Genomic DNA, 24,409 nt, shown 5'->3' on the forward strand with positions numbered 1-24,409 from the left:
CCCATAAAGCTGTTATGATTGTTTTACCCACATCCGAGATACCGACCGTCGAATACTGTTACCGACAGTCAAGTTATCGACGTACGGAACCAATTACCCGCGCTCTAGCGAATTACCAATCTGGTTAGAAGTAGAATTAAATAAAAATTAAGCTAATAACAATAAACCTAAGGAATGTTATAAAACTAATATAAATAAGGAATTATGATGTAATGTTTTGCCAGCGCACAATTTTACCGAAAATGATCAAATATGACAATGCACGTGCCAAGAAAAACTGCCAAATCAACTAAAACAAACCGGACGACGATTTTGCGCTGACAAAATGCACCGGACGAAGATTTGGCGCTGACAAAATGCACCGGACGAAGATTTTTCGCTGACAAAATGCACCGGCCGAAAATGCTTTCTGCTGATGTACAACCGGATACAAATTTCATATAAAAACCCCCGATTTAAATTATAAACATTTCACTCATAATTCTCCCACGGTGGTGAATTCATAATTTATTGCGGAGCAGAATATCGCTCGCATTAAATCTCCTTATTTCATAATTTATTGCGGAGCAGAATATTGCTCTCATTGAATCTCCTTATTTTACTATTTATTGCGGAGCAGAATATTGCTCGCATTAAATCTCCCGATCCTAATTGATTGGAGCAGAAGATTGCTCACTCTCAAGTATCCTCTCCTAACTCCTCACTGCTTCCCCCATAATCATTTCCATGCCGAAAAGGACCAGAAGTACGGGTAGAAAATACCAGCTTCGAAAGCTGGCCGCGATCTATAGAAATCCACAGTAAGTGGATTTGGATAGGTTGTTCGGAAGTAATAACCCAGTGCCGACAATAACTCGAAGTGACACCCTCAGCATCGCAGTCACCAGAGATTGCCAGGGAAACTTCAGACTGGCCCAACGTCGTGAACCAGCATCCGAACCCCAACAGGAGAGTCCAAGAACTGCACTACATCCCCAAACGCAGTGATACTTTACCACTGATTACGTAGCCAATCAGCAGCAGACCCAAGTTCCTGTCAGCAAGGATCAGGGTCTATCTAAAATCACTCCTTCAACGACGAATTTCCTGACTGGGCTAAAGGAAAAACTCCAACAATTGAAAAATTAAGGTAGGACTAAACAAATTAAAAAACCAGGTAAAAGTAAATAATTGAGAACAGAGAAATTCCCTCTAACCGGTTGCGTTGGAAAAAGCAGTTAGAAATCATACGTCATTTTAAAATTGGACGTAACAAATTGGTTATAGCGGTGGGCACTGTCTTTCTATTATTTATTTTTCCGCAAACAATATTATCATGGATGACGAGGAACTCATGACACTTGCAGAGCAGTTCAAAAAAAAAGCAAACGTTATTAGACGATAGAGAAGCTGCGTTAGAAAGCCGAGCTAGAGACATTCTGATCGCCCAAAATAAAGTCGAAACATTGACACAGATTGAAAAAGAATTAGCTGAACGTGAAAAAGCGGTAACAGAAAAAGAACCACGCGCCCAAGAATTATTAACGATATCAAGGGAAATTCGTAATAATCCTGATACATTCACTATAGAAGATTCACGCGAATTTAATGAAAGCATTATTTCACAAATAACGGAAATTAAGGAGGAACTAGCCCGCGTTAAGAGAGCGGCTCTACGGTCCCCTAGAACCGAACAAATACCAACGGTCCATATAACCCTCAATGATGCCCTCGCATACGTTCCTGTTTTCGATGGTGCTAATTTAGAAGTGTCATAATTTATCAAGGCATGTGATCGAGCTTGTTCCATGCTCCCTGAGCACGTTATCCCGACCTTTTTGAAATTAACGCGACAAAAATTTAGAGGCAGATTGCGCACTGCTATCGAAAATTTAGAATATGATAACATGCAGACTCTGGAAACCCATCTTCGGGAAGTATTTGATCCACTAATGACAGTGAATCAATGTAAAGCCGCATTAGAAAATATGTCGAAAGGTCCCCAAGAACACATAATAGATTATGTTAATCGCTCTCGGTCAGTTCATGGGAATATTCTAAATTTAGAAAAACAAGAGAAAAATCGACCCTTGACTATCGCGGAGAGAAAGAAAATAGAAGGAGACGCGATAATAGCCTTTTTTAAACTGCATCCCCCCCCCCTGCTCAGGACAGAATGCAAGCAGCAGCCTCATCACACGATCGGACAAGCCTATACAAGCGCGATAGCCGTCTATAAAAACCATATAAGGGATATCGATCGCTTTAAGGCTTATGCACGCGTCTTTCAAATGATGACCGATCCATTAGAGGAACATCCTTTCCACGTTCATCATCAAACACAAGACGAATTAAGAAAAGATGAAAAGCCTCGTAACAAATGTGAATTTTGTGGTTTAAAAAATCACACCATAGAGAAATGTTTCAAAAAATTAAACGCAGCTAAAAGAGCGGAGAAATGCAGAGAGAAAAACACCAGCTCCGACTCATACTGCCATTTGTGGAAGATAAAAGGGCATGATCTGACCAATTGTCGAAGATTTGAATATCTTAGTAAGAAAAGAAATAAAAAAAACGAGATAACCCCCAGGGAAAAAATGAACGGGGCCCAGGGGGAGACGAAACTACCAATCCCGTCAAGGTCACAACAGAACAATCCTCCCAAATCCGAATAGCTCACATCTCCCTCCGGGACGAAAACGTCCCAGCTATCACACTGCAATCACCGGACCTAAAAAGAGCGGTAATAATAATCTTAGATACAGGTGCCGAAGTAAATTTATCAAAACGCGGTTGCATTAGACATCTAAATAAAATAGAAACGGAACCTACCCTGAGACTTCATGGGTTTACCAATACAGGAGTCAATATTGGGACAAATAAGGATTAAAGTATACGGGCATCCAAGCCTCATCCACATAGTTCCAGATGATTTCCCGATTATGTACGCTGGAGTCCTGGGATCAGAGTTTTTCAAAGAGAATAAAGCAAAATTATATTATGAAACAAGGTTATTTGCCTGTAGAAAAATACAAATTCCTTTTGACATACCACACGTTAAAATAATAACACCTGACTCCGTCTCTACCCTCTTGGTCCGGGTTGCTCGCGATTCCCATGAATCTGGTTTTATCCCAGAAATACAATCAGAAGAAGGAATAATCGCTGGAGGAAATATAAATCTTAACCTCAATGGAGAAACCTTCATAAGAGTCATAAGTAAAAATAAAAAATTAGTAACAGTACCTACCCCTACTGTAAAAATTCTAAAATGTCCATGGATACCGTTAGAACCCGAGCAAGACCAGGTACGGTTTGACAGTTCCACTAGCACACAGGTGACACGCTTTAGGATGCTCGAACTTTCCCTAGATGAGCAAATAAAGACTCAAATTAGCTCCAAAAACGCTAAACAAATATTTCTTATACAGGCTCACGAGAAGACTGAAGAAAGAGCTTTAAAACTCATCAAAGAAGTTCATTTTCACGATTTATCCCTAGAAACACGGAACACCGTTGAAGAAGCTATCAGGATATATTTTACCCTTTAGGTAAAATATATCCTGATAGCTGAAAAGGTATTGGGGGCAACCAACAGAACCACCCATAGAATCATAACCACTGATAATATACCAGTGTTTAAAAAGCAATATAGATTTCCTCCAGCTCATAAAGAGGAAATCGCTACACAAGTCCAAGACTTGGAGCAAAGGCAACTAATCAAGCCATCAGAAAGCCCATTCACCTCTCCCGTTTGGTTAGTGGATAAAAAAGCAGATTCACGGGGAAATAAACGATGAAGGATGGTAAACGATTACAGGGACCTAAATGCAAAAACGGTGGGGGACGCATACCTTCTACCTAATAAAGTTGAAATTATCGACCAACTCAGCGGTGCGGAATATTTTTCTACAGTGGATCTCGCAAGCGGATTCCACCAGATCAAAATTCACCCCAAAGCCACATATAAAACGGCCTTCACAACCCCCAATCAGCACTACGAATATGTACGTATGTCAGTTGGACTAAAAAACGCCCCCTCCACGTTCCAAAAGCTAATGGACCAAGTCCTAATAGGCCTACCAGGCATTGAAATCCTTGTTTACATGGATGACATAGTCATCTATTCAAAGACTATTGAGGAACACGTACGAAAATTTCTGGAAGTATGTAAAAGGTTAAGAGACGCTGGTTTACAGTTACAGCCAGACAAGTGTAACTTTTTACAGCCAGAAATCGAGTACTTCGGCTATATAATTTCGGCTGCGGGTGTACAACCAAAACCGGATAAAATAAAAGCTGTCAAAGAATTCCCTCGCCCAAGAAATGTAAAAAAAAATTCAACAATTCTTGGGTTTAGCTGGGTATTATAGGAGGTTTATTTCCAATTTTGAAAATATGACCAAACCTTTGAAGCATTTGTTACGTAAAGACATCAGATTCGTGTGGGGACCAGAACAAGAAAAGTGTTTTTGTGCCCTCAAAAAAGCCTTATGCACAGCCCCAATATTACAATACCCCGATTTTACAAAAACTTTTATAATCACCACCGACGCAAGCGACTATGGAATTGGAGGAATACTGAGCCAAGGAGAAATAGGGAAAGACCTCCCAATCTCTTTTTGCTCAAGATTATTAACGAAAGCTGAGAGAAACTACTCAACCATTGAAAAAGAGATGTTGGCAATTTTCCATGAAGTAAAATATTTGCGTCCATATGTTTATGGACGCGAATTCCAATTGGTAACGGACCATAGACCATTAACAAGGATTAAAAACGTTGTTGTTTGAAACGCAGACATTTAGCGCCCAAATTTGTAATGAAGGGCCCGGTCAGGCCAAAAGGTCGACAGCGACACCTCGGGTCACTAGGCCCCCGAGCTGACCCCGGAAGTACCGAAACTCACCCCAGTCTATCGTAGACAGCTATTGAGTACGGTAACGCGCTTAATTGTTAAGAACCTCTCCCAACCTTAATCCTAGTACATCACCAAAGTGACTCTCCGAGTACATCTACATTAGAGATCGAAGGAGGATTTTCCTCTCTTATTTAAATAACTGTGTTGTAACTGTGCTGTGTGCTGTGTGTAATAGTGTTGTGAACATTAAGAGACATTAACTAGTATATTATCAATTAAACAATAGAACATTTGTGTAAACCTCGACTTTGGTGGCACGTGGCCCCAATAAACTTTTAGTGAAAAAGTGAATAACGAGCCTAATTTTCACCCGTGTTAATTCCATCCAGATCCTTCACCTAATTTTCACCCACATCCACCCTAAATTCAGCAAATCCCCAAACATTGGTCCTTCGAGCCGGATAGTGAGTGCTAAAAATTGTGTGAAGTGTCGCGTGTGAAAATTGGACGATTCGTGTTTCTAGAACTTTCGAGGCTCACACGAGTGAAATCAAGGATTCCAACGCAGAAAAATCAACGAGGGATTAGCAGCGAGACACTTTGTTTACATCGAACAAAGCACAAGGTCAGTCGAATCAACACAACATTCCTCAAGTGATCGGGAAGACTCGCGAGTGTTCGAGTGACTTCGACAAGCCCCAACACTTGGGCCGAATAGTGATCAACAGGTGGCGATCGCAGCGTCACGGTCGATAACCGGCCGACAGCAGACATCCAACAGTCGGTAACTGACCGATACTCCTCAACTCGTCGATAACCAAGCACCTCATCATGAGCGACCTCAACGAGCCCAGTGACAGCTCAACCCTCACGCAAAAGGATGTTCAGCAGGAGTCGTGCTCCTGGGCTGATGCAGCGGAGGAAATAAAATTAACGGTGGTTGATGAGTCCCTCAACATCGAGCCAACCCCGCCAAGGCCAATCAAAGTGAGGCATTCAGATATAGGAGTCTCCGAGCAGGACATCAGCGCATCTCAACGCAGCAAACTTCGGTTGCTGAAAAACAAGGCGCAAATCATCACAGAGGTGTATAGGGAACTGTCTCGCATATACGAGACGCAGGCCCAGTACACCGTTGAGGAACTGGAGAGCCAGAGAGATATCGTTGAGTCTGAGTGGGCAGAACTCAACAAAATCAATGAGCAATTGATTGATTCTCTCCCCGACAACCATGAACATCACCAGGGCAGAGATTATGACGAGGCGTCCCGATACAAGAGAGGTTGTTTAACCTTAATGGGACAGATAAGAGGCCAGATAGTCAACGCGAGAGATGCAGCCAGAGCCCAGGATTTGACGTACGCTCATCAACTGGGGACCCTAAAAATAAAACCCTTCGATGGAAAGAGAGAAGAGTGGAGGGAATTTAGTGAGTCATTCCTGACGATGGTAGGGAATGACGACACTATCCCCCCCGTCAAGAAACTCATGTGGTTGAAGACGTTCTTGAAAGGGCTACCAGCCGAGCTCATCGCCACCTTCAACACGCAGCCAGCGAGCTATGAAAAGGCGTGGCAGAAACTCGTCAGGAGGTACGAGGACCCCAGGTTAGTGGCTCAATCCCTATTCAATAAGGTATTAGACTTACAGCAAATCCACAAGCCCACTGCCGAAATCCTCGGATCCAGAACCTCAGCAGTGGTCGAGACCCTCGACCAACTGAAGGATGTGCCAGGACTCGACTCTGAGAACATCACCGAGCAACTCTTCGCCCACATATTAAGGAGATCACTGGATGTGGACACACTCAAACAATGGGAGGTCAAGTTGGGAACATCCAAGGACTTTCCCAGTCTACAGGAGTTCGTAGACTTTCTTGAGGCTTATGGAAGAGCTCTCAACGCAGGAGCCAGTCTCAAAGAGTATCATGAGAGCGGTCCAGCAAATAGGAAGCTCGTCACGAAGTTAAAGGGTGGATACACAGCCACTCAACAGCAGGACACCCATTCTACAGAAAGGCTTCTCCCCAAGACAAACTGCGCGTATTGCAAGGGAAGACACTCCATCGCAGCTTGTCCACTGTTCAAGACACTCATCCCTGTAAAGAGGAACGAGTTCGTCGTGAATAAGGAGCTATGCTTCAGGTGTTTGGGTCCCCATCGAAAACCGAAATGCAAATCAACCAAGACGTGTCATGAGTGCAACAGGGATCACCACACGCTCATCCACAATGGGAGCTCGTGGACAACGGCACCATCAACTGGAGCGGGATTTCGATCAACGGAGAGGAATGAGGAGCACCCAAAGCCAGGCACCTCAACCAGTGAGTGAATGATTTAATATAATAAACAAAATCATTCACTCCCTCATTGGTCCTCTACATTCACAGGATTAAGTACATCATCAGCATCAACGGAGATCATCGACCAAAGGATCAATGAGGAGTCAACGGAAATCCACGCAGTACATCAGCCAGAAGAAGACCAACAAGCGGTATTACTCGCCACCGCAAGACTAAGAGCACATTCACCTAGAGGATTCACGATGAAAGCGAGAGCGCTAATTGATCAAGGATCGGAGCTATCCTTTATTACTGATCAATTAGCACATCAACTGCAACTCAATAGAAGGCCATCATCAACAGAACTAATAGGAATTGGCGGACTCAACTCAGGCATCACTCAGGGCATAGTAAATGTCAGTCTTCAATCAATTCAGGGGCAGAAGCAAATCACAATAAGCGCCCACGTACTGAGGAAATTGACAACTACACTGCCATCATTCTCTTGTACGTTAGCAGACATCGGCTCACGAGAGAACCTCCACCTAGCCGATCCTCAATATCTCAGACCTGGACCGATCGACATCATCATAGGAGCAGACTATTATGGGCGGATTATCGAAAACCAGATCATCAAGTCTAGACGAACAGCAGTAGTTGGCCAACGCACCGCATTTGGTTGGATACTATCAGGACCAGTCAAATGCACCAGTTGTTCAACAAGGATTTCTTTATCGGCCGTAAAGGAAGCCACCAATGAACAACTACTAGAGCTTCTCCAGAAATTTTGGGTCCAGGAAGAATTGCCAATTCAACATCAACATGCAGAGCTGTCAATAGAGGAACTCGAGTGCGAGAAGCACTTTCAAGAAACCCACCGCAGAGACGAATCCGGACGCTACATAGTGAGACTTCCATTGAGGACGTCATCAGCAGCGCTCGGCAATTCAAAAAACAAGGCCTCACGCCAGTTAAGATCAGTCATCAGCAGGCTCAACAAGGATCAAGCATATTCCCAACTCTACAAGGAATTTATCAAGGAATATGAAGAATTAAGACACATGAGGAGGGCGTTAGAAATTCCAGAACCATCAACAGCCTACTATCTGGCGCATCACGGAGTGTTAAGAGAGGACGCCATCACAACAAAGTTGAGAGTTGTATTCAACGGCTCCAGCGCCAGCTCATCAGGTATGTCTCTTAACGACATTTTATATCCTGGTGTTAAATTACAGATCAACGCGATGAACGTCTTAACCTGGATGAGAAGACATAAGCTCGTCTTTGGGACGGACATCGTCAAGATGTTCAGACAGATCAAGGTACATCAGGACGACTGGGATCTTCAAAGGATATTGTGGATAGACGACGATCAACAGGAAATCACCTTCCAGTTAACCACAGTGACCTACGGTCTCAATTGTTCGCCCTGGTTATCACTCAGAGTGCTCCAACAGTTAGCAGACGATGAAGGACACCGTTTCCCAGCAGCAGTCGAAGCGATCACGAGAGGTCGTTACGTCGACGATATATACGGAGGGTCCGACTCAAAAGAAGGCCTCAAGGAAATAGCAGTGCAGCTTCAAGGACTATGCAAAGCGGGCGGTTTCAATCTACAAAAGTGGAGCAGTAATTGTCCAGAAGCTCTTCATCAACTAGGCCTAACAACAGAAAGCAGCCTGATTCAATTTGAGGAATCAGTGACAAAATTACTTGGTTTGTGTTGGCACCAGTCAACCGACACATTCAGGTACAAATCGAGGAAATTCACCGCAGCCATCATCACCAAAAGAACAGTGTCATCGGAGATAGCTCAGATCTTCGATCCATTGGGATTCATCGCCCCAGTGGTAATACAAGGGAAAGTTCTCCTGCAGGAGCTATGGAAGCTCAAAGCCAACTGGGATGATCCTCTTCCAGAGGAGTATAAGAAACGTTGGAGGACATTCCGAGGAGATCTTACCAACTTAGATAGAGTTACTGTACCCAGGTGGATACAGTTATCATCGAAGATTACCAACATCCAAATCCACGGATTTGCAGATGCATCAACGGTAGCCATGAGTGCAGTGGTCTACCTTAGAACGAGATCAAGCAATGAGAATCCATCAACAACCTTAGTGTGTGCGAAAACCAAGGTCGCACCAATCAAAAGGATGACCATACCTCGGCTAGAGCTCACAGCAGCTCTACTCTTAACCCAGCTAGTGGATTCAACATACGAGATGCTTCAACTAGACCGGAATCAGACGGAAACTTATCTCTGGTCAGACTCATCAGTCACACTAGCCTGGATCAGAAGCCCAGCCTCAAGATGGAAGGATTTCGTCCATAACAGGGTCATCAAGATACAGGAAACGCTACCAAAGGCCATATGGAGACACGTCAGCGGCAAAGAAAACCCAGCTGACTGTGCCTCAAGAGGAATCTCACCAAACGAGTTAGTAGATCATCCACTCTGGTGGTCAGCACCAAGCTGGATTAATCAGGATCCAGAAGACTGGCCTCAATCAACCATAGATGTATCCAAAATGGATACTCCAGAGGTGGCCAAGGAAGCAAAACCAGTACCAGCACATCCAGCAAGGATGAAAATCAGCAAGGTAGCAGAACTCCTCAACAGATACAGCACAATGGCCAAACTGTTAGCAGTAACTGTGACTATCAACAGAGCGATAGACAGATTCAGCCGGCGCCCAACGCCCCCGGGACCTGTCCTGACAACTAGAGAACTCAATGAAGCAAGAACATTCTGGGTTAAGGTAACACAAGCACAATATTTTGAATCAGCTATTAAACTTTTGCAGAGAGATCATCAGTTACCAAGAAGTCATCAGCTAGCAAAGCTAACACCAACGCTAGATGACCAAGTCATCATGAGACTAGGAGGTCGTCTGAAGAACGCTCAACTCAGTCCAGACGAAATACATCCTATAATCCTACCCAGACAGTCCAGGTTCACCACATTGGTCATTGCCGAAGCTCACCAGAGAACCCAACATGGAGGTACCCAACTGACTCTAGCCTATACGAGACAAAGATATTGGATCGTAGGAGGCAGAGGTACTGTCAGAGCATACATCTTACGCTGCGCCATCTGCACCCGTCATCGAGGAAGACAAGCTCAACAGCAGATGGGTCAATTGCCATCAACAAGGATTTCACCAGCCAGGCCATTTCTCCACACAGGAGTGGATTATGCAGGTCCATTCCCCATCCTGAAGTGGAGGCCAACAAATGCACAACCAGGAACAGTGCATATAGCAGTATTTGTGTGCTTCACCACGTCAGCAGTTCACCTAGAGCTCGTCAACAGGCAGACAACAGAGGCTTTCATCGGCGCCTACAAAAGATTCACAGGAAGACGTGGCATTCCAGCAGTCATGTATAGTGACAATGCCACCACCTTCACAGGAGCAGCAGAGGTCCTAGAGCAACTTTATCACCAGGAGTCAAGAGAAAACCAACAAGTTCAGGCTGTCCTCGCAACCCATGGAACTCAGTGGAAGTTCATCCCGCCAAGAGCACCACACTTTGGTGGTAAATGGGAGGCAGCCGTGAAATCCGTGAAGTATCACCTGAAGAGGATACTAGGACCATCAACACTCACATACGAAGAGCTCAACAGCGTGATCATCCAGATAGAAGCCTGTCTCAACTCCAGACCAATCTGTCCCATGTCAGATGATCCAGAAGATCTCCAGGTGCTCACTCCAGGACACTTCCTGGTAGGAGAACCCCTTCAACTAGTACCAGAACCATCTCTTCTCGAGAAACCTAGCAGCAAGCTACAGAGATGGAACCTCGTCACCCAGATCACCCAACAATTCTGGTCCAGATGGTCTAAGGAGTGCCTGCAGAGATACCAAGCAATCTACAAATGGAAGAATCAACAGGACAACATCAAGGTCGGCGACATGGTCCTGATGATGGATGAATATCCACCCGCAACGTGGCCAATCGCCAGAGTCATCGCAACACGACCAGGAGCAGATGGACTCACCAGGGTCGTAACAGTGAGAACAGCAAGATCCCAAGTGTCAAGACACGTTGACGGATCACCAGACCCTCAAAATATAAGGGTAACCTACGCAGAGTTTGACAGACCAATTGCCAAACTCTGTCTACTACCATCAGATCCACCACCAGCAGAAGAACCTCCAGAGGATCAACAAGGGGACCTCCAGGAATCACAGGACTGAGAGCTAAGTATCATTTTTAATTATTCAATTACTTGACAATGATACGTCTCTCACCCTGTCCTTCCCCTTACAGACAACAACTAATCATCAACAAGAGGAAGTCACAGCTCAAGGGAATTTACGCCTCCCTCAGGCAACCAGCAGTCCAACAGCAGATACAACACCCAGTACTACAACTAGAGGACATCCAACACCTTCCAGAGGATCAGCTGACATCGAAAAATTCAACATTCCTGATGTTGAATTGCCCCCGGGATGTTTGAAACGCAGACATTTAGCGCCCAAATTTGTAATGAAGGGCCCGGTCAGGCCAAAAGGTCGACAGCGACACCTCGGGTCACTAGGCCCCCGAGCTGACCCCGGAAGTACCGAAATTCACCCCAGTCTATCGTAGACAGCTATTGAGTACGGTAACGCGCTTAATTGTTAAGAACCTCTCCCAACCTTAATCCTAGTACATCACCAAAGTGACTCTCCGAGTACATCTACATTAGAGATCGAAGGAGGATTTTCCTCTCTTATTCAAATAACTGTGTAAAATAATAGTGTTGTGAACATTAAGAGACATTAACTAGTATATTATCAATTAAACAATAGAACATTTGTGTAAACCTCGACTTTGGTGGCACGTGGCCCCAATAAACTTTTAGTGAAAAAGTGAATAACGAGCCTAATTTTCACCCGTGTTAATTCCATCCAGATCCTTCACCTAATTTTCACCCACATCCACCCTAAATTCAGCAAATCCCCAAACAGTTGTGTTTCAAAGATAGAGAAAAATCACCCAATTCTCCAGCGCAGATTTCTCGAACATTCCAAAAACCTCAATTCAAACAGTTGTTCTAATCACCCTATAGAGGGATGAGAAACCCACCACGCGCTAAAATGCGTCTACTCAACGGACGTTTTTGACCTTCAGTTCATCTACAACGTTGACGAACAACAGACGTGCAAGTGTTTGTAGTTATTCTCAGTTTAACATCTCAAAAAAGCCTCTGATTTTCAATCGCGTATTTTAAAAACTCTATAGCTGTATTAGTACATCACCAGCAGTGCGTGAATTGAAATCATTAAACTCTATTATGACAAGATTTTCTCGACAGACGCGAGGTTACGCCTCAAATTGTTTGACAATAAATTATACAGTGCATCTCCCATCAGTTACCGTGTCTCGTGTATTTTCTTATTTTCCCACTGATCCCAAATCGGCACCGCATCCTCGTCTCCAACTCAAACACGTTGTTTCTCCCAATTCCCGCATTGTGAGGTGGAGATTAGATATGGAAGATTTTGACTACCAAGTCATTTACAAACCGGGAAAATTAAACTCCAATGCAGATGCTCTGTCGAGGAATATTCCAGATAATTCAGAAGACCTTGAATTTAATCAGGCAAATATTATGCACATCTATGGCATACAAGTAGACTCAAATAAAGACATTTCTCCGGAACATTCATCCCCGAACCCAGGAAATTCCAAAAAAAACAGAAATTCCGAAACTTCCTATTCCACTCCAAGAACATTCAAGAAAAGGAAGCTCCTATCAATAGATCCCAATACCATTTTTGACATTGAACAAAATTCGCCAGTTGCTCAAAATATTTTCCCTGCTTCTCCTACTAGCCCAGCAGTTAGTAGCGAGGAAGTACGGAACAAAGATAATCCTGACACTTGACGGTCATCAACCAGACTATCTTGACGCTCGCGACAACACTGACGAAAGTTCATCTGACAGTAACGAGACAGAACAACAGGTAAACGTCCTCCAAATTCCCAGATGATTACTGCAAACATCCTGGAATGCAGAGATACGTTAAGAATGACAAAAGACAACTTGGTAATCATGGTATCATTAAGGAGAACCGTGCGATAAGGAAGCTGAAGATCCACACGATTTAATAGAAATCCCTATCCATTCAATGACTTGGTTGAGAACAAAACTTGGAGAATATGAAAATAAGCGGTGCTTTATATTGCCAATGAAAAATAGAAAATGTGATATATTAGAAATAGAACACATTGAAGAAATGCTAGAATCATTATATATTGCCTTGGTGGACACCGACGCTACCTCATTTGCCATAGCAAAAACTGACAAAATTGATGATATAAAGTGGTCACAAATAGAAGAGTTAATAATAGAAAAATTTTCTGCATTAAATACAAAAATTACATTGAGTTCCTGCGATGTTACAATCCCAGAACCTTTCGAATATACTCAAATAATTAGAGAAAATCACTCTAGTAGTAGCAATGGCCACAAAGGTGTTACCAAAGCCTACAATAGAATAAGACAAAATTATTTCTGGAAAGGAATGAAAAATGACATAATGCAATACATACAAGGATGTAGAAACTGTCAGTTACGTAAGCTAGTACGAGTGAAAACGCGCCAGCCGATGGTAATTACGGACACTCCCAGGAGTGCATTCGAAAAAATCAGTATGGACCTAGTAGGTCCTCTTCCGGTGGCCTCCAAGGCCAATCGATATGTCCTCACCATGCAGGACCTATTAACAAGCGACTCGTTAGCTATTCCCTTACAAACTCAAAGTGTGTTGAGGCGATAGCCTCATACGGCCTAAGGGTGGCAGCACCTCCTGGGGGCCATCACCTTTACCGGCCGCGTTGGCCTCCAGGTGCCTAACTGCGCGCCCGAGGCGCCGTCCTTATCACCGTTTCCGGTAACTCTACGGGAACGTTCGAATTGAATCTGGAACGTTCGATATTTCCAGAGGATTTTCTCTCGGACATTCCGAGAGACACTCAATACTGTGCTCTCGTGGTGACCGTTAGTCCTCGACAATTCTCTATCACCAGATTTTCCTCTACAGCGTTCAATATTCGAGTGTTTGTTCGCGGCTTATGTGCAAGGCACAACTGTATAGTTGTATATTTTAATAATTGTGAATCGAAAGTGACGTGAAATAAATAATTTTCCTAGTGACTAAAGAGTGCGTCTCGTGTGATCGTTATTCACCCCCGTTAACCCGCATCCCACTCTCCACCGGTTTTTTGACGCTCTCGCCGGAACATTTGGTCGTTCGAGTCGGATCGGATTATCGGGAAGAGTTTTTTATTGGTGAACACATTTCGCGGGTGAGAAAACGCGGGAATCCAGGCGTGGCTGTGGATAGCCCCGCCCCCATCGACGTCACCGACGCCCCGCCCACAGCGACGCCTGCCGCTCCGCCCCTCTCTACACTTACCGGTCGTCGCCCACGAACCGACGGCCGAGGTTTTGGGGCTGCGCTTTTACCGACGGAGCCACTCTACACGATTGGAGCATCTCTACACCCCCTCAAATCTCACAAGCAAGTCAATATTTAATAATTTTATGCGTTTTTATTGAGCTTCGCCTGACAGCATTGCTAATTTCGCTGCTGTTGCTATCGGGGGTGCTTTGGTTGCACTGTATTGCGGGGTGTGCTGAATCCTCTAATTCCTACGACAGCTTTTTCCGATTATTTCCCTAGCAAAGGGAGTTAACGGTGGACTTTTGCTCTGCTTTTGCTATGCTTCTTTTGAGTGAGCGGGTTTTTCCTTCCTGCTTGAGCATGGCGTTTAGGGGGAGAATTCTAATACAGGCTAGCTGGGCGAAATTTATCGAGAGCTTGAGAGCGGAGTCAGACTCCGAAAGCCTGCAGGCTCTCACGGTGACTGATCTCCAGTCCAAGCTAGACATGCTAGAGAACCATTGGAGCATGTTTGACACTCTCCATCTGAAGCTGCTGACGGCCAAGGATAATGAGGAGATGCTGGATCACGCATATGTTAAGGAGGAGGTTTATGATAAGTGCCTGGCGATGTACTCCGCAGCCCGCAGCACGTTCATGGGGCTCATCAAGGGTCTGGATGAGTCCATTGATCTCTCTGAGTCGTTCCGTTGGGCATCTGTTACTTCTCCACCGGCGCCTGCGACTCATCGGCAGCTGCCTAAGATCTCGCTGCCAACGTTCTCAGGGGCCTTTTCGGAGTGGACACCATACAAGGATCTGTTTCTCTCAATGGTGGTCGGGAGTCTGTCGCTCTCTACGGTGGAGAAGTTCCATTATCTGCTGACGTCTCTCACGGGCGAGGCTAAGCAGCTGATCTCCACCTTGCCAGTGACCCAGAACGCGTTCATGCCATCGTGGAACACTCTCTTGGCTCGCTACGACAATGAAAGGTTGCTCATCTCCATCCAGCTAGAGAAGCTCTTCGCAGCGCCGAAGGTCATCAATCGTACAGCCCGGGAGTATAACGTACTTCTCAACTCTGCGGCTGAAGCGGTAACCGCGCTGGAGTCTCTCGGCCGTCCGGTGAGCCATTGGGACGACATGCTCGTCCATCTCGTGACAGGGCGGCTGGATGCCAAGACGCTGGAAGCCTGGGAGATCGAACTTGGGTCATCAACGGAGTTCCCCACGTATGGAGCTCTGAAGAAGTTCGTGCTCAGCAGGGCCAGGGCCAGGGAGAGGATGGAGATGCACGCTTCTCAACCGCAATCGACTGTTCATTGACCCCTCAACAGGCCTCGAGGCATCGGCCAGTGAAGGGCTACACCCCAAGTCAGACCGTGACGGTCTACCCTCCAGGTCAGCCTGCTCGGGTGTACAGTGCCTCTGCTGGTGCAACGTCGCAGCCTATGTTCGGGAAGGACTCGAGCAGCCACTCGTCTCGAATTGTGAAGCCTCAACCTCAAGCACCGTCTCAAAGTTGGGCGGACATGTGCTTCCGGGATTGTCCGATGTGCGAGGACGAACATTTGATGGACTGGTGCTCCAAGTTCAAGGCTCTATCTCCTACCGAGAGGAGATCATTCGTCGTTCTCAAATGTCGTTGCGTCAACTGCCTGCAGAAGCATAACAAGGAGAGTTGTCGGAGCCTCAGCAAGACCTGCGTGGTGTGTCGGCAGAATCACCACTGGATGATTCACATCAGTCGTCCTCAGCCAATACCTCAAGGATCCTCCCAGCCTCGTGAGAGCCAGCACGTTGTTAGGACGGTGCAGGATCCTCAGCCCGGTCCATCTATACAGTCCACTGCCTCTAGGCCTGACATGTCTCCACAGTGACATGCGATACCAACGCCAGCGCCAGAGTCGTCGCCGAGCCATGGCCTCTCTCTCCGGCCGGCTCTAGTGAGTGATGCTCCGTTTGTAGCCGCGATCAATCGCGAAGTATCTCCACAGCCCAGACCAGGTGTGATTCTCGCCACAGCCCTAGCCTCGCTCGTCTTGAGAGACGGCGCTTCTCACGAGGTTAGGACGCTGCTTGATACCGGTTCTGAGCTGTCGTTTGCTACAAGTGAGCTAGTCAACAAGCTCAGCTTATCGATTTTTCCAGCTGTGCTACCGGTTGTTGGTATCAGTGGTTCAACATCTGCCTCTAAAGGGTTCTCTCAATTTTCCCTCAAGTCTCTGTACTCCAGCAATCAGATTCTTGTCAAAGCCTATGTCCTGGGTAGGCTCACGTCGGCATTGCCTGCGTTCTCTGCCTCTCAACCTCAGCATTGGGAGCATCTCTGAGGGTTACAGCTAGCGGTTCCGCTCTATCTGACGTCAAGGCCCGTCGATCTTCTCATTGGCGCAGATTTCTTTGGATCGATCGTGGAGCCGCAGATCATCAACGGGCCATCCGATTCCCCTATTGCGATGCTGACTCTCTTCGGGTGGGTAGTGCTCGGACCTACCTCTGCAGTGACGTCGGCGGCGAGCTCGCATCACGTCTCTGTCAGTAACGAAGAACTCAGCGAGCTTCTCACCTCGTTCTGGCAGCAGGAGGAGGTGTGTACAGCTGAAGGCAAGGACGTCGTTCTCACGAAGGCAGAGTGTGAGGAGTTTTTTCAGCGTACCCATATTCGAGATCGATCGGGGCGCTATATTGTTCGTCTGCCTCTCGTTCGCTCTCCCGCAGAGCTAGGTGATTCTCTAGGCCACGCGAAGGCGTGTCTCACGAGCGTACTCAGGAGGTTGGAGAAGAATCAGGGATCTCTACAGCTTTATAGTGAGTTTCTCAAGGAGTATTAAGAGTTGGGGCACATGGTGTGTGTTCCGGCTGTACCTGTCTCATGCGAATCTCGGATCTTGGATCGTCAACCTGGCGGGATGATCTTGGCACATTGGGCTTCGGCCTCAGGAGGGTTGAGGGTCTCTGAGAGCGGGCGGTCATATCAGGATTCCGGTCAGAGTTCGTCTCGGAGGCAATCTCGCTCTTCTGTTCCTACGTTCTACTTCCCTCATCATTGTGTTCTCCGGGAAAGTAGTGAAACTACAAAGCTGAGGGTAGTGTTTAACGGTTCCAGTAAGAGTAGCTGCGGAGTGTCTCTCAATGACATCCAGCATACTGGGGCCAAGCTACAACGGAATATGTCTGACGTACAGCTCTGGTCTCGACAGAGCAGGTACATCTTCAAGACGGACATCACGAAGATGTTCCGTCAGATCAAGGTGCATCGGGAGGACTGGCCTCTCCAACAGATTTTGTGGCGTGATTCTCGAGGCCGCATCAGCACCTATCAGCTCACCTCAGTCACCTACGGGACCAAGTCTGCTCCGTTCCTCGCCTATAGGGTTCTCGACCAGCTGGTCAAGGATGAAGGGCATCGTTCCCCTTTAGCCGTTTCACCCTTGAGCAGCGGAAGATATGTGGACGACATCTGTGGTGGAGCTGACGAGGAAGATGATCTTCATTCCGTAGCTCAGCAAGTGACAGAACTTTGATGGGCTGGGGGGTTTCCTCTAGCGAAATGGCACTCCAACAGTCCGTCTTTACTTCATTCTCTGACGCCGGGAGGGTTCTCTCAGAGTCCGAAGCCGCTAGAGGACTCCATCACCAAGATTCTTAGGTTGAAATGAATGTTGTGTCGGAGGTTGCTCAACTTTTCGACCCTGTTTTTTGATCTCAACTTTTCGATCGGTTTTTTGTGCGCTCTCGCCGGAACAAAATGCAATTGAAGTAGCTACATCCTTTACAAAACACTTCATCTGTATATTCGGAGCACCTAAGGCATTACTAACCGATCAGGGAGCCCAATTTACTTCCTTGTTAATGAAAAATATAGCGAATAAATTCAGAATAAAAACCTATAAATCCTCAGCATATTACCCACAAACAAATGGTTCCAGAGAACGTTCCCACCACGTGTTCACGGAATACCTTAAACAATACATAGACAATCGAGTAGAATGAGACGATCTCTGTGAACTAGCATCATTTTCATATAATACGAGCGTCCATGACAGCACTGGCTATACACCTTACCAGTTAGTATGTAGCCGTTTAGCTCGAATCCCCTCAAGCGATTCCGCCCTGGATTTAAACGACATTACGTATGAAAAATATTTAGAAAATCGGTACAAAACAAAACGGAAAATGCACAAAAAGGGCAGTCGCAAATTTAATTCGAGCTAAACACCGATCCAAACGCTATTATGATAAAAAGATCAATCCGCAGAACTTCAAGGAAGCTGATAAGGTGTTCCTTTTAAATTTTCCGCATGTAAAAATTAGTAAATTTGCTAGGCACTACACTGGACCTTTCACAATCCTGGAAGTCCTACAGAATTCAAACGTAGCAATAGATTATAGAGGTGTCCGAAAAGTAGTTCACCGTAATAAAATTAGACTAAGTAAAATGTCGAAAAAATCAGAATAGCTTATAAATATAGAAAATTATTTCCAGATGTTCCTGCGGGTATTTATACTACCTATGGTAGCTGGATTGATCGGGTATGACTGTGGCGGACCCACCCTAAACGTCACCACTTTCTCATTCACTGACGTGGGAGAATGCAATATTGAAAAAAAAAATTATCAGCCTAGAAAGCTAGGCGATAGAAGTGAAACTTCATGGATCTCGATGGGCAATCGAAATGAAAAGACACACGCTAGCCAGTAAGTTTTATGAAATGGAAATATTTCCCCGATAACTGAAGCCACTATTCATTATTCGGGAATTTTTAAAGGTGTTAGGTTAATAAAAAAAAAATAGTTGACGTTTTCGCCTCCATTTTTTAGAAATCTATTCATTCACGTCCACACTTTCAGGTTCAAGAAACGATACAATTGGTTTGTGATATGAAAAATATGAAATGAAAACTCGTGATTGTAAATTATTTAAATATCTTCAGAAAATTGCATCTATTGTCGTGCCTAATCTGGTTGTTGACTCTTTGGGATTATTAGTCATTTTTTAATTAAATTTACTTTCTAAAAATTGTACAAGTGGTTGAGCTTCTTCCAAGGCAAAATTTACATTAAAATCACCACTTAAAATCATGGGCATAGTGTTCAAATCTCCTTCTAATTCTGCTGCGCCAGAGGGAGTATATGCCAATAATGCTCTATGTATAAATTTTATGATATCGTTAATTCTTTGGTTCGAAACTGCAGCCAAGCCTTAATTGTTCTCTTGTTGATGAGACCACTCAAATGACTGGACTTGTGAATTTTCTTTTTCTTAATGTGTACATTGATGCAATGATCGTCATCAAGATGTCGTGGACGATGTTTCACCATTATATCCACCTCAACTGGAACATTGATGATCTGTCCATATATTCCATATTGTCCATGTCCATGCCGTAATCGCCGTATTTGCATGAATGGAATTCTCGGTGATATGAGTCTTTCTCATACCGAATGGAGGGGTGGAAGATGGGCAGGTATTTGTACACATGAGAAGCCATTACATACTGACAATATTGGGATAGAATTAGCGTTGAGTGTTCGAAGGCAGGTGTATCAAATTTTCATTTCATCTCTATTCATTGTTGGTGCAATTATGTCTGAAATCTCACTATGTTGATTGGCTGGAGCTCTCGAATCCTCTTGGAACCACAATCGATCACAGATAGAGCAAGGAAAAGCGAAAGAATTATTCTTGAATTTTTTATCAAATTCTTTATGTATATTCTCAAATTGAGTGAAGTCTTTGTAAGGGAGGTTAGGGTTTATGGTTATGCTTCTTACGTCATCCTCTCTTGCTGATGGCCCTGGGATGTCTGCATCAACCCGTGGAACAAACATACCGTGGAAAATTCTATTTGCAGCGTTTAACGTTGCGGAAGGCTCATTACCATCGCCCAAATTATTGGTCTGTTCGATTTCGTCTACCAGTGAAGGATTCGGAGGTGGTTGTAAATTTATAGCCCTCTTCCTTGCTCGGTATTCTCGGACACGTGCAACACTGGTTTTCGGGATTTTCTTCACTTTATTTAGTTTATTGTTTGAACGCAGTCGATCTCTGTATTCCTTCCACAACTGAGCATCAGATTTAGGTATGATGTACAGCTCTGATTAATATTTTTTAGACTATTTAATAACACTTCTCACTTATCTATATAACCTTGAACACTTAGAAACACTATATAACCTCGATAAACAACAAATGCTGCACGACTCTTGAAATATATGTATATCTTAATAAAACAAGGAGTCTCCAACAATATTCGCTATACGTGTAGTATCGGCGGAAATTACCATTTGTAATCTCTCGCTCTACTCCCGCGCTCAGCTCACGCTCTACGCATGCGCTTCGCTTGTGCATCAGTCCCATTCCTTTGCGTCGGCGCATTCGAATGCCTGCCAGTCAGTGAGCTATGCACGGTCTGCGCAGGCGCCCCGGAGCACGTGGAGATGGCAGCCGCTACAGTGCGTACACGTACGTACATTGTGGTGTTACCTACCGCGCTCTCCCCTCCCTTCCCATGACACTCATGGCTCATTTCGTCGGAGCCAATTGCCCCCTACGCATGCTACCCCGCTCTCGTCTTTTCCTACGCCGAATCTATCGCGTTTTTCTTTCTCTCTCATGTCTCGTTCAGTCCGACTACCCCACCACGCGAGGCATCCCCTCCCTTTTGCTGTCGCTTCTTCGTTACATACGATATTCGATTTAGACCCCTACGGGCGCAAAGAAGTTTCACTTCAAAAAGCTCCAGGAGACAGAGAGGAATCCCTAACCTCTACGTCTCTTTCCAACCCCCCTGCTGTCACGTCCTCATACTTCGTCGACTGCTTACCCACTGCCGAGATACCGACCGACGAATCGGATTACCTTCAGTCCAGTTATCAACGCTGGAAGCGGGTTACCCATAAAGCTGTTATGATTGTTTTACCCACATCCGAGATACCGACAGTCTAGTTATCGACGTACGGAACCAGTTACCCGCGCTCTAACGAATAACCAATCTGGTTAGAAGTAGAATTAAGTAAAAATTAAGCTAATAACAATAAACCTCAGGAATGTTAGAAAACTAATATAAATAAGGAATTATATTGTAATGTGTTGCCAGCGCACAATTTTACCGAAAAGGGTCATATATGACACTGCACGTGCCAAGAAAAAATACTAAATCAACTAAAACAAACCGGACGAAGATTTTGCGCTGACAAAATGCACCGGACGAAAATCCTTTCTGCTGATGTACAACCGGATACAAATTTTATATAAAACCCCCGATTTAAATAATAAACACTTCAATCCTACCACCGTGGTGAATTCATCATTTCTTGCGGAGCAGAATATTGCTCGCATTGAATCTCCTTATTTCACTATTTATTGCGGAGCAGAATATTGCTCACTCTTAAGTATCATGTCCTAACGCCTCACTGCTTCCCCCACTATCATTTCCATGCCGAAACGGACCAGACGTGCGGGTAGAAAATACCAGCTTCAAAAGTTGGCCGCGATCTATAGAAATCCACACGAAGTGGATTTGGATACGTTGTTCGGAATTAAGAACCCAGTGCCGACAATAACTCGAAGTGACGCCCTCAGCATCGCAGTCGCCAGAGATTGCCAGGGAAACTTCAGACTGGCCCAACGTCGTGAACCAGCATCCGAACCCCAACAGGAGATACCAAGAACTGCACTACATCCTCAGACGCAGGGATACTTTACCACTGATTAGGTGGCCAATCAGCAGCAGACGCAAGTTCCTGTCAGCAAGGATCAGGGTTTACCTAAAATCACTCCTTCAACGAAGAATTTCCTGACTGGGCTAAAGGAAAAACTCAAACAATTGAAAAATTAAGGCAGGACTAAACAAATTAAAAAACCAGGTAAAACTAAATAATTGAGAAGAGAGAAATTCCCTCCAACCGGTTGCGTTGGAAAAAGCAGTTAGAAATCATACGTCATTTTAAAATTGGACGTAACAATAGAGCCTTTGTTATGTCCTCGCAGACGTCACTAGGAAAACAGCGCCTTAATTTGAATTAATAAAAGGAGGCAGGAACGTTTCCCAGCTGAAGCCCGGATGGGCAATCCAACGAAGTCCAATCCAAAATGATAATCTACAAAGCCTTAATGTCAATATTTATTGGGATGAGGGTTTGTTTAATGTTCGATAAAGAAAACACTGAGTGCTTCGAGAGAGCACGTAAACTATTTATTCACTTAATAATATTACAAACTCCGTACTCTATATTCTAGTTAAACCTGATATCTAAAAGGCACTCGCCGAAAACAAAACATAAACTGAAACAACTATTCAAAATTTCCCTTTTGTGGGCCCTATGACTCCCACTCTTTCTTGATTGCGCACGCATTCCTTATATTCCTCATATTCTGAGATAATAAAAATAAGAAGTGGTGAGGAGGGGCTGGACAACGTCGTGACGCAGTCAACTGTTGTTAGCCACCCCCCGTCCACATGCTAGAATTTGAGATGCACGTGTGACCCGCAAAAAAAAATGACGTTCTTGGGTTTAATACAAAGAATACACAGAGAGATCTGTTAGGGTTTGTGATGGACCTTTCTCAAGAAATTTATGTCTGAATTTATGGGTTTATGCGACCACGTTAAATAAACAGGTGTCCAATATTTATATTAACTCTCTTTGTACGTTTGGTATTTTCAAATGTTTATTTCCAATTATGTATGCTATTCTTCATGAATAAGCACTCTGTTATCGAATTTAAAAGAGACGTCATTGTCCACCAGAGCACAGGTGTTTAACTACGCAGTATTATCTATAATATAAAAATGAATCGCAAAATGTGTTGGTAAGCGCATAACTCAACAACGCCTGGACCAATTTGGCCAAATCTTTTTTTAAAATGTTCGTTGAAGTTCAAGGATGGTTTTTACGGCGAGAAAAATTAGAATTATTGCTGGAAAAATACTAAAAATAGCCGTTTTCTTTTTCCCATACAAATGATTTGTTACTAAAACGTAGTCAATTTGAGATTTATAGCAAAGGTATGAAGTTCATATTAAATTACAAGCACTCACTGTTGGCTAAGCAATGTAGGTGTGTTCCTAACGTCACAGATCATATCTATCAAAACAATCTGCGTGTGTGCGTTGGAGCACAGAATACATAGTTGGAGGAGTTTAATGTCGCGTTCCGAAACTCGCGTTTCTTTTGTATTAATTTCGGAACGCGAGATAAAATGCAGCAGTTTCCACGTCATTACATCAGTCAAACAAAAATCGCGTTACCAACAGTGTTTTGTTATTTTTAATATCCAAATTTTAAATAAAAAAAACAATTCGTACGGCTTAAAAGGATTTGACTTAAAGTCATATCAAATTTGTTGCGTATCAAATCACGGGACATCTTAATTTTACTTTAAATAATAAGAATTATTAAATTTATTAATATGAATTCCTTAATATTCTACTTAAATAATTTTTTCTTTGCCCAGCCAGATTAGCAAACTTTATGATGGCCAATTTTCACCATTTTAGACATAAGATTAAATCAATTTCTCTCCATTATCCCTTTCCGCCTCTTAAAATGCACCTATAGAGACAATCCTCCCGACCTTTTCATTTTCTACACTACTTTATGACTCCGTACTCCCATCGGTCCATTTCACTCGGTGCTATTATTGCCCCTCATCCCTATTTTTATTACATTGTCCCTCCTTGATTCCTCCGGACAGACGTTTTTGGGGAAAAATAAATGGCATTTCTGGAAATTTTCCCCTTCCTTTCTTTCATCCCTCACACCTTTTTCTTAACAAGGTGGTTTTGATGATTTGTACCACTCCTCAGTACCTTCCCAACTCTCAAAATAGTAACCTGGTTGGAGGTCAACCAATAATTGTACTTATCAAAATAAATTCATTAATAAATAGAATCGTGTGTGAT

At 44.3% G+C, this 24,409-nt stretch overlaps 2 protein-coding genes across 3 annotated transcripts in view; both read left to right on the forward strand.

The window, feature by feature from the left end:
• Nucleotides 1-1,019: 1,019 nt before the first annotated feature.
• The window catches only part of LOC135172622 (uncharacterized), a 28,800-nt gene continuing 5,410 nt past the window's right edge, over nt 1,020-24,409 (forward strand). Inside the window, exons 1-2 of one of the 2 annotated variants that reach the window (XM_064138775.1) lie at nt 1,020-1,129; nt 18,988-19,199. In XM_064138775.1, coding sequence (XP_063994845.1) covers nt 18,988-19,199 — 212 coding nt within the window. In that variant the 5' untranslated portion in view covers nt 1,020-1,129. Of the gene's footprint in view, nt 1,130-18,696; nt 19,200-24,409 lie in introns of those variants that run through there. The other variant, XM_064138776.1, reaches the window with a different exon arrangement.
• On the forward strand, nt 5,670-11,321 carry LOC135172619 (uncharacterized). The gene is made up of 2 exons (XM_064138772.1): nt 5,670-7,161; nt 7,228-11,321. Exons 1-2 carry the CDS (start codon nt 5,670-5,672, stop codon nt 11,319-11,321), a joined length of 5,586 nt encoding a protein of 1,861 aa, XP_063994842.1.

This window comes from Diachasmimorpha longicaudata, chromosome 2, assembly GCF_034640455.1.
Source record: "Diachasmimorpha longicaudata isolate KC_UGA_2023 chromosome 2, iyDiaLong2, whole genome shotgun sequence".
Taxonomy (NCBI): Eukaryota; Metazoa; Arthropoda; class Insecta; order Hymenoptera; family Braconidae; genus Diachasmimorpha; species Diachasmimorpha longicaudata.

Coding starts and splice junctions, on each gene's coding strand:
- LOC135172619 (XM_064138772.1), top strand. CDS start 5,670: ATGAGCGACCTCAACGAGCCCAGTGACAGCTCAACCCTCACGCAAAAG. Junction 7,162..7,227: donor AAAGCCAGGCACCTCAACCA/GTGAGTGAATGA, acceptor CTACATTCACAG/GATTAAGTACATCATCAGCA.